Below are 11,401 nucleotides of genomic sequence, written 5' to 3' on the forward strand. Positions count from 1 at the left end.
TTTAAAAAAATGCTGTACATATAAATTTTAAGTATCAGTTATACTTTAGCATTGTACCACATGAAGTTAGGTAAATGCAGGAAATCTGAGAAGTACCAAGGTGATGCCATTTCAGGAAGTGGATTTCTGTTGAAAGATCCAAAAGTATTTTACATGGGTTTTTGTAATTTTGCCCCTCGCTCCTATTTTTTTGAGACATTTTAAAGATTTTTAAAGACTTGTTTTTTGTTTACATTAGGAAATGACTAGTTTAGTTAAGCTGACAGAAGCCATTGAACTTTGATTTTACATAGAGGAAATTGGTGTTAATAGCTAAGGCTTTCAAGACTGAGATTTTGCCACCTAGTGGCATGAAGATTTTAAACTTTCATGTCATCAACCTATGAAGTAAAAACTTGGACAGCTGTCTTTTTTGCATGTTTTCTTTTCCTCACAATTTATAAGTTACTGCCTTAAGAATGAAGCAGATTATTAATATTGTAAAGCAGCATTTTTTAGACTCTTATTATGTGAAGTTAATATCATCAAAACACTTTTTACACTGTTGTCATAATTACTTAATGAAGTTGAAACAGAAATATACCTATAGCACTTTGATTAATCAAGCTTTAAAAAGAATCCAGTGGAAAAGTACAGTCAGTCAAATATTGTGAATTTACTGCTGTGTATTTAATATACTGCCCTGAGTAAGTTACTTGGTATTTAAATAAATACTGGTCACAATTTGTGTGTATTTTCCCAATCACAGTTCTTAACACTTAGATACATTACTCTATTTGAAAATAAATTTAATAGAGACCACATTTAAACTCTGTTATCTTTGGTATCTTCATTGCCAGCTTTGGGTGAGAGTGGAAGAACTCTTAATATTAAAAATTAAACCTGCACATAAATTTCTTTATCATAATAATGAAATATTATCCAATAATAAAAACAATAATTCTTCCAGTAATCTGCAAGTATAGTGGCAGAACTATAGTGTGCAGAGGATTATTTTAATCCAAGATTTGTCTTCAATATACTTCTTACATCTTAGAATGTAGAAATAATTATGATATGTTCAATTTTGGAGCAATTATTAGATTACACTCAGAGATCTTGGTTCTGAGCATTTCTTCCTTGCTTAAAAAAATTCCTACTTTTTTTTTTTTTCCTTATTAGGTGTTGTCCAAGGAATAATAACTGGAGTAAGAGGACTGTGCAATGGCCTGGGACCAGCACTGTATGGCTTTATTTTCTTTCTCTTCCATGTGGAACTCAATGAATTGCTACCTGATAACACTTCTGAAATAAAAACAAAGCAGAATCCAAGTGATAAGGTTAGTTCAAAATTTTGGTGTGGAGTTTGCTGTGTAGAACTCATAGGGCCAGAAGTCTGCCTTTTTGGTTGATTTAACATCATCACATCTTATTCTTAAATGACTTAATTCTGCTTTTCAATTCTATTAAATAATTAAGAGAGCTCATAATTTAAATGTAATAGTAAATACTTAGATTTACAATAGTAGCAGCGTTGGTTTCGGTATTGTAACAGTACCGGGTAACTTTTGATATAATTTACTGGAACTAAAGTTTGAGGAACTAAAGTTTGAGTGAGGTTGCATCATTATGATTATGCAGAGGAAACCCTTCCAGCAAACAGAGGCATTGTAAGCTGCGTTGGAAAGTAATAAAGCTTGGCAATGCAATGAAAAAGGGCAGCTTCTGAGAGATTTTTACTCCTGTCAGCAAAACCACAATTATGTAATATTCAAAAACTGCTCAGATTAATTAGCTGTTACACTGCAAATGAGGGTGTATTAATTTGTGGAAGTTTATTTCTTCTTTGAGTATTTGTGTATGTAACACCTCTTGAAGATTTAATATCATCAAAATCTATTTTTGATATGTTTATATTCTTTATATGTACAGACTGTGAGCTGAAAACTTAGGCCTCTGATTGTAACAAGATTGAGGCAAGGGAAATATGTGGTTACTGTATACTTATGTTCAGGTATTTTCCCACTTTATTTGAGAATAACTTCCTATGTTCCTTTTGGTAGAATAAAAGTACACTAGATTGACAATTTTCACCTTCTGTTTTATCTAGTTTTACTTTACCCAGATACAGAAAAGTTGTTAAAATTTTTAAAAAAAGCTGGGTTGTTGACATTTTTCTTTGGTAGAGGTTTTTCATCAAACCTGGCTGATTTAAACTTTATCTTAAAACCTTTCTGGTGTTTGTTTTTACTTGTGGCTATGAAATGTGAGTAAGTTTTGGTTTTGAATTTTAAAATAAACTGCTTAGAAGCAAGAGACAATAACTCCAAATACTAGGTTATCATGTATGAGTAACATGTCTCTGCACTGAGAATGGTCTCACTGTTATTTTGATTACCCATATATTGATTTTTTTGGGGTGCTTGTTTATTTGGCTATCTTGATTGTAGATATCTCAGCCATGGAAAAGTGAAGCTGAGGTTATTGAGTACTTGTACTTCTAGATGTTGAAATCTTATTCTATTAATGTTCAGAAGAGTCTTGTTGATTTAACAGGCATGTTGCCTAAAGCAGAAAAATATTACAAAAAAGCATCAAGTCAACATCTGTTTCATTTGCTAGGCAATCATACTTTCAATTGAAAATTTTATGTGTTTTTGGTTTTTAGATCAGTGTGGAGATCAAAGGAGGAATTGGTGGGGATTTTAGATGTAGAAAATTCACTTTACAATGCACATATTTTTGTGTTTGCAAAATTTTTATAGTGTTTGCAAAAATTTTATAGTCCCCATAAATGTCTCTCATGATCTCCTGCCTCAGTCGTGTAGTTCATAATGCTGAAGTCAGTGTCTGAAACGTGAATTCTTTATTATACTTGTTTTCCCGTAGAGAGCGATGATTCCTGGTCCACCGTTCCTGGTTGGAGCATGCATTGTTCTTCTGGCTTTTCTAGTCGCCTTATTTATTCCTGAGAACAGCAAAGCCAGCAGTACCAAAAAACACAGCAACAGCATCAGTAGTAGTCTGAGTAACAACATAGACCAAAGTAATGAAGAGGACATTGAACCATTGCTGCAGGATAGCAGTGTGTGAAAACTAAATTCTGAGGGGCTGATGGAACAAATTCATCTGATTTGTGGCTCTGGAAGCTTGGTGGGAGGAACCAGAGTATCTTGCCTTTGAGGAGAAGGCAGCTGTGACAGGAGGTCACTTGCTCTTTGCTATTGAGGTTGATGTCATGCATGCGGGAGTGGTTTTTTAGAACAGCAGGTCACAAGCTGGTGTGATTCTACCCAGTGCTGGACTGCAAATGCTGTGTCGAATTCTGATATTGAGTAGAAACCTGAATACAGAGACAGATTTTTAAAAAAACTTTGAATGTTTAGTTCCCAAAATTGCAAGTTAATACAAAAATAAACAGGTTTGAGTGAGAACAATTTCAGCCATCACTATAATAGTTTGTTTTGCATTTCTTATGCCTTTTTGTCTGCATCTATACCACATGTAGTCTTCATAGTATGGAAGGCATTGATCCCTGTATATTTTTGGCACCTGAAATGGTGGTTATCGATGAAATTCTCAAATATTACTTACTAGCAAGAAGTCCAGTAGTTACCAGAAAGCAGTGATGAAAATGAGATGGCAGAATTGTGAATGTGTGAGATCACACAGGATAGTACTTATCCATAAATGAAGGTCATACAGAAACCATAAACCCATATTCTGGAATCATCAGTTGTGTGCAGTTAAAGCAAATCCAGATGGCACCCAAGAGCCAGGTCCCATTAATGTTTTGCTTATAAAAAATAAAATGTTAATATTAAAATGAGCAGTGTCAGAAATAGACACTTGTGAGTGGGTGCCAGAGTACTTTACATCAAAATATATATGTATGTACTGTATTTTGTCACTTTATTTGCCATATAAACTAATTTTTCCCATTCATTCCTTTCACCGCTGCCTTAACTGCTTCTTAGTGTTCAGTTATTAACCACATTCAGCCTTCATATCACTGTCTTACCTGCAGAATATCATGGATATATTAATATCTTTTTTTTCTAAAAGATGCATCAAAGGAGTTATGAATTACAACAAATGTGCTAATTTTTAGAGACATTTTATGAAGAAGACAAAGATTTATATGTATTTTGCTGCAGTGCAAATGGACTATTAAACCCAACTTTGACGAAGTACTCCTATGAATGTTTTATATGTATGCAATATATGTAGATATTTGTAAGGAGTTTTAATTTTTCCAGATGGGGTGCTGTGTAAATCATGTATTTATAAATGTAATGAGGGTACAGACAGTTATACAGTTTTTTAAAAGGATTGTGTATTGGCTGAACAAATTTAAAAAAATATATATTTTGAAACTTGTTCCATGTTGAGCACAAATAAGAAACCTTTTGTACTATGCAATTTGGTTTTTATGTTAATAAGCTTCCTATTGCATAATAAATATAAATATCAAGCTTTCTAGGTTTTGTGAGTGTCTGTTTTTCCAAGTTCACTGTTGTGCCTTTGCTGCTTCAGAGCACAAGTGGGTTTATTCTAGTGTTGGATGACAGTACCTGAATTCCTGTTTTGTTGTGTTGTGTCTGTGTTATCAAGAGTGGTGAAAAGCATGCTTTGCTTAGAAATTCCTTGGGTATCTGACATGGTATTCACTGGGCTGGAGAAGTACAAAAAAACCCCAAGAATAATTTCTGATCTGAACACTACTGCAGAATTAATATGCTTTTTCTGAGGAGGCTCAGGTAGCTCTTTTTCTTTGAATTTCTTGTAATTTAAGCCTGAGCTTTTATGTTGGATAATTTTTTTTTGCTGCAGGCCAGACTGCAGTTGGTAGGTTTTGTGTGATCCCAGCTTAGAATGTCTTAAACTTGATATAAGGAATAAAATACAGTATATTATTGTTAGAAGTAGCAGTTGTCAAATTTATTACTGCTTATAGTATCCCAGCAACGGATCAGATTTTTGAAGTAGCATCTCAAAATCACAGAATAGTCGGAAGGGACCTTTAAAGGTCGTGGGACAGGGACATCTTTCACTAGAGCAAGTTGCTCAGAGTCACCCTTGAACCTTTCAAGGACTTCCAGGAATGGGTTATCCACAGCTTCTCTGGGCAACTTGTGATAGTGCCTCACCACCTTTATTGTAGCGATTTTCTTCCCTATGTTCAATCTAAACTTTTTTCATTGTAAAACTCTTAAACTTTGTCCTGTCACTACATACCTTGGTGAAATGCTGCCTCCTTTCCTAAAAGTCTTTTCTGTGTATTGAAGGGGTCATCCCAGAGCCGCCTTTTCTGCTGGCCAAACAACCCCAGATCTCAGCATGTCTTCACAGGAGCGGTGCTCCAATCCTTTACCCACCTTTGTGGTTTCCTCACTCCAACAGATCAATGGTTTCCTGTGCTGGGGAATCCAGAGCTGGATGGAAAAAAAATATTTTAAGCATGCACCCTTACTCTGTATAAATTATTATATGTACTACTCTACTAATTAAGTATACAATAAAAATGTAAAAGGTAAGCTATAGATTAGATAAACAATTTTCAAATATTTTTATGAGTAGTGTAAAGTATTTTTCTGTTCCCAGTAGAAAGTTAGTAAATGATGCTCAGAAATACCTGATGCCTCATTATTTTTAGGAATTTTTATTCAATGCAGTGGTACAGAGATTCTAAGATTTGGTTCTAAGTTCAGTTTATCTTGATTTTAAACTTAGTATGTATTTAATATCTGTTTTTAGTATCTGTCATCACTGAAAAAGATACCTCACAAAGATACTGTTCCAAGTGGAAAGTGTGTTAAAGGCTGTACTTATGAAATCATGATCCTCATTTTTCAGTCATGCCCACTACTTATGCAAAGGTGTATTAAGATTCAGGTTAACACTCAACTAGTAAGTTTCCGTTTTCCCTCATGTCATTCAGTTGGATTTGCAAACTATTTGAAAGGTCTTGAATTTTTGTGTTGCTAACAAATAGATTGGAAGTCACTTCCCTGTAGAAGTATACAGATATTAGAGGTTTTTATGGGTGAGACTTCTACACTTCTTTTTGCAATAAAATTGCATGATGATGGAAACTTTTTCAAACTTCTGTTTTCAAAATGCTCCTTCCATGAAACAAAGTTATTTTAAAAAGAAAATTTTTCTTATTGTTAGAACAACATCTTTATCTTGAAGAGACACATTGAATGTTTTTATTTTTCAAAAACATTGGCATAGTACTGGCAGGCCCTTTTGGTCACAGAAAAGGTCAGGAGATGTGGAACAACTGCTTTTCTTTCTTTGAAAGAAAAATATAAGTTTGATATGGGATAACCAGTGAACCCCTGTAGCATAAAAGACTTTCACAGCATCTATTTCCAAAGTACTGTAAAGATTCTAATATTGAAAGGTCTTGTTTTTATACAATTACAACATTGATGACAATGTAGGACTTTGTGTGCTTTTGTCTCCAGTTTATTTGCTGCACCAGCTTGCCCATGAGTGATCCAGTGAATAAATTTCACTCTTGCTGTAAACTTATCCTTAGGTCCCTTTTTTCTAAGGGATTCTATTCAAGGCAGCCACTTCATCACTGGTTATACTTGTGCGGTTTTTTCACCAAACAGAACTTTAAATAAAGGAACTGTTGAGCAGCTTCTTTTTCTATTACATCTTTTTATTAAGGATTGACTAAAAAGTTGTTCTTTATGTACTTAGTCCTGTATAAAATCTAGCAAGTACCTTAAACTGAGACAGGTTAGAAACACTTGTAGTTTCACATCTCCCAGAACAATCACTTGTTCTAATATTTGTTTCTTCAAACCTTCAGCATTCTTCAAACTTCAGAGTTTTCTGTGAAATTTGTGAAATAATGGATTGAATATCACAGGACTTCAAACATCGCTGAAAAAACTTAAAAAGGTTGTTCTTCATGTCCTGGGTGGCTAATTTGCCATCCTGTTAATCCTTGTGGCTCCATATGATTGTTAGCTAATGCCTAAAGGTACAATATACACTCAAAAAGAGGTTCATTGTTAGCAATAACACTTGAAAATTTGTATTTCTAATACTTACTTTGATTGCTTTCAATTTTTTTGGCCAACTTTTTCTCAAATTTCACTACATTGTCTGTGATATTACTATGCAAAGCGGTTGATGAAGGACTTGCACTAGGAGCAGAAGTATCACCTCTGGAACTTGTCTGTTTGTGCTTGTATCATTTGGATTACTTTCGTTCTGAATTGTTTTTTTTCCAGACCTTTCTTGAGAGAGTGTCATTTTGTGAGGGTTAATTTAGTTGCAGATAGGTAATACAGTTCACAGATGTGCTTAACTGGGCACATATAAATGTCAATACACTGAAAATGAAAGGAGTGAGGGCATCACTGGCAACTCCCTTCTGCATTGTGAGGCACCCAGTCTTCCTCAAGGGTACCTTGTGTTCTGTCTGCCTTAAGTGTGACTGTCTGGCATACACACCAGATGGGAGTGCAGTGTCAAGACATATATTTGTAAAGTTGTTAATACTTTCTTAATACTTTTAGGTGGTAAATAAAATACTTTTATTTTAGGTGAAAAATAAACAATTACTAAAGCTTGCCTCCTTATACTCCTGAGGTGTGCCTAACCTCCAGGTAGGATATCATTGCTCCAGAATAATGTTTTACTGCAATGTAACAACATGCAGTAAGACAGTGCTTCACTTCCTCAGTGTGGTAATGGGCATGCTTCTTTGGGGCAGCTGCTGATCTCTGTTTGTGTGGAGCTGTGCTTCTGATTCACAGAAACAAAATTCTAGTTCTGATAAAATTTACCTTTCTTGTTTCTTTTTCTTTTTTTCAGAAGAAGTCAAACACAGTTCCCCACTCAAAAAAAAACCCCAAACCCAAAAAAACAACCAAAAAGCAGGGAAAGATTGAATTAACATACAAAGATCTGGAAAACTATACTTGGAGAGCTTCTTTCCTTTTGCTATGTCCTCAGAGATTTTGCTGTTTTGTACATGCATTTATTGTGAAAATATGATGCTACTGTATTTTGATTATAATATACTAGAAGGTCATAATAAAACCTGGGATAAATGAACTTATTACTTAGGTTGTTTTAACAGGCATGTTAAGCAATCTGTTATATATGTACTAGCATCATTATGTTTCTTAACAAGAAGAGAATTTTAAAAGTTGTTTAAAAATTTTGGTCATACTTTCCTGTTGTGGTCCAAAAGCTTTCACTCACAGGATCTTCCAAGCTCAGTTGGCTAAGCTGAGACACTTCCTGGTCAACCTGAAAGATTTGGTGAAGCAGGATGAGATCAGCAGAACGTGCTGAGATTGAGGAATTGAGCATGTATGTGATTGAGGAAACTAAGCATGACTTCTAGTCCACTGTTTAGTGGCATGCTGTCTCACGGGCTTCATTTCAGAAGCCTAGTGGTGAGATTGATCTAATAGTAAAATCTTGAATCCAGCAGGTGTAAAGAAGTAAATTAAAACTGTTTTTTATTTCCTAGACAATTTCTGTTGAACATAGTCGTACAGAAAAGAAGGTGCTGTTAGTCTTCTCCCATTGTCTAAAAAGAGTAGTCTTGCTCTGTTTTCTGAAAGAACACTGCAGTAAGAATGGAAGATGTTGCTCATGGTTCGGGATACAGTCCCATGCCTAGCATTGCTACTCTGCTGCCCTTGCAGTCTGTTTTCTGTTGCTGCAAAAGTGCCTTTATATATTGCATTTTCAGCACTACCACCTTAAAGCAAATGTCTTTAAATCCTTAATTTGAAAGTAAATGCTGCATCACCAGCTGAATCTCTGAGAAATACAGAGCTGTGTGACTTAAGTGCAATTGACTGCATTACATGCTGGCAGTTTGGAAGTCAATATTTTTTTATAGTCCTTTTTTCTGTTGACATGAAAAAATGGCCACTTCTGATTGCATACCCCAGTGAGAACTTAGGCTGATGCATTTCAGAAAATTGCTTGTGTCTGAAATGTCCCTTAACTGATACCTGATGTATACCTTAATGCTTATGTGTCAATATAATTGTGTGAGAAACAGGCTGTAAAGAAAACTGTGCTGCTAGCTCTGCTCATCTGAATGTAGGCAAAAATCTGCTCAGCAGGACCTTATTTGATGATAACCCAAGAAAAAATGTTGGTGAATAACAGGCAGGCAACATCATTCATGAGAAATTACTTTTCTACACATGTGGAAAGTGTTGATCTTGAAAACTTTGCAGTTGTTTTATTGTTTTGTCCAGAAAATCTGTTTTAAAGGAAATTTTATAGGCGATTATTTTTTTCTCTTCTCCTCCTCCTGGTTTTGATGAAGAGTATTTTTAAGCATATTTCACACTTTGAAGCAAGTCAAAGTGTAGTCTTTTACTGCAGTCTTTTCTGAAAGTCCTGATGAGCTCTCTTTAAGTAAGAGAAAATTATGCATGGGGGTGTCTGCTTTATCATATGCAGGTACCATTTTTGATAACTTAATGCCGTTTCTCAGTGCAGTGGTTCAAAAATCCTCTTAAAAACAGTGACGGGGAAAAAACCAAAACATGACAAAATTGTTTTAGTAACAGACTGAAGTGTTAAGTACTGAAGAAAAAAGTTAAGCATGCAGGTCTAAGCATCCTTCCATGTTGCTCAAAGCCCAAAAGCTGCTGTTTCTTGCTGTCTTACTTCTTTATGCCTGCATAATAAACAAAATGTAGTTTTTCATCATTGGCATAATCTGTAACTGGCTTATAAATAGCTGAAACATCAAACTTGCCCAGCTATCTAGTCCTGGTATGCCTTGTGCTCATGCTTAAATGCATTGTGAGTGTTAATTCAGTGCATCAGTAGTTCCAGAAAGTTCAAAACATGTATTTAAGAAGAATAGTAGCATATTTTAGGTACAATATTTAAAGATACATTCAAAAGGTGTACAATATATATTTTTTTAACAATGAAAGAAAAATAAAACTGAAAAAGAAGATTGAGAAGTATAAATACTCACTAGACTATGCCACCTAAAGCAAATTGCATTCTGCATATCCTTGTCAGGCACACATTTTGACCTCGGAGAGATGTTGCAGGCCTTTCTGCAGTCCTTAGAGAAAAAAACTCTTTGCAGACCTGATAATTTGTGACTTTAACTGAGTGGTTAAGGATTTAATCTTCTTGGACAATAGATTTTCGTTTTTCCTCAAGTAGGCTCTTCCTACCAATGACTTAGCTTTCATATTTCAGACATGAAGGCACGTTTGGGAAATCACCTTGGGAAATATAGAACATTAGAAACTCTTAATGATCCTGGAACTAAGTAATCAAAAATAAATTCAGATTTTTTCTTTTTATTTTTAGTACAAAACCCAGAAGATGTTGCAAGGTAAAGAAGAACTTAATTTTTAGTGTTTTAGACTAATTCTGAAATTGTCTGTATATGAAATACATCAACAGCACCACAGCTGCCCTTCCTGAAGGTGACAGGAAAGAAAAATGTGGTAAAGGTCAGACTGTCAGGCAGCCTATTATGAGCAAAACACTTTCCTAGGATAGAGCCTCGCCAAGGGTGGGCTGGTTCCACCTTGACATTACAGCGTCTGTCAAAAGGAAAAACAACTCATGACTCCAGGTAATAACTGAAGGTAGTAAAAACAACTCATTTGCCCTATTTCTTCCATCTCTAGGGGGAAAAATACATCAAGCTACCATGTAGCAATCATATTAAAAAGTTCTGCACAGTTGCCTCAAGCAGTTGGTTGAGGTCTTTTACTTTATTATGAAATACACAAAAGTAAAAGCTTATCTCTAAGTTTATGGAAGGAGCCCATGATAAATATATTTTAATTTATTTGGTTTTATTCAGTGTTAAACGTAGTCATATTTGGAGAAAGAACAATAAAAATGGAACAGGGAAGATGTGTAACTTAAGAGGTAATTTTTAAAAATTCTCTTTTAAAAGTTTTTCTTAATTGCAAAGGCTCAACCTGAGAGTTTCAGCTTATGTTATGATATTTCTTGCATGATTACCAGAAATGCCAAGCTACCTAGAGCAGAGTGCAGATAGGGTAATTAACTGTATTAAAAGTGCATTTGAGGAAGTGTGGTATCACAGAAGAAAGAGAAGGAAAGAAGACAGCATGACTTGCTAACCAACTGAATTCTCAAACCTGATAAAGAACCTCAGGAGGTGAGCAAGGTTTATCTGTATAAAGCTACAGGAAAGATTAACATTGGTTGCAGAAAGTTTTGTTTATACCATTTTGATAAAAGGTGTTTTCCTTGCAGACCTAGCTTTGAATGGAAATATTTTTGACATGACATTGATCAATGATTTTGGCGAAGGTTATTATCTAGTATCTGAAATATACCTAGATTTTTGAATTTAAACTTATCAAAAGCTAATTTGAAAATCTGCATAGCAAACTTGATCTCTGAAAACTGA

At 34.8% G+C, this 11,401-nt stretch overlaps 1 protein-coding gene across 1 annotated transcript in view; it reads left to right on the plus strand.

Annotated features, from left to right (window-relative positions):
• Positions 1-4,462, plus strand: part of LOC120501075 (hippocampus abundant transcript-like protein 1) — a 30,098-nt gene extending 25,636 nt beyond the window's left edge. Inside the window, exons 11-12 of the mRNA XM_039706760.1 lie at positions 1,162-1,319; positions 2,869-4,462. Of these exons, the coding sequence (XP_039562694.1) occupies positions 1,162-1,319; positions 2,869-3,072 (362 nt within the window). The 3' untranslated portion in view covers positions 3,073-4,462. The remainder of the gene's footprint in view (positions 1-1,161; positions 1,320-2,868) is intronic.
• Positions 4,463-11,401: the final 6,939 nt, after the last annotated feature.

This window comes from Passer montanus, unplaced genomic scaffold, assembly GCF_014805655.1.
Source record: "Passer montanus isolate IOZ18808 unplaced genomic scaffold, ASM1480565v1 scaffold199, whole genome shotgun sequence".
Classification (NCBI taxonomy): domain Eukaryota; kingdom Metazoa; phylum Chordata; class Aves; order Passeriformes; family Passeridae; genus Passer; species Passer montanus.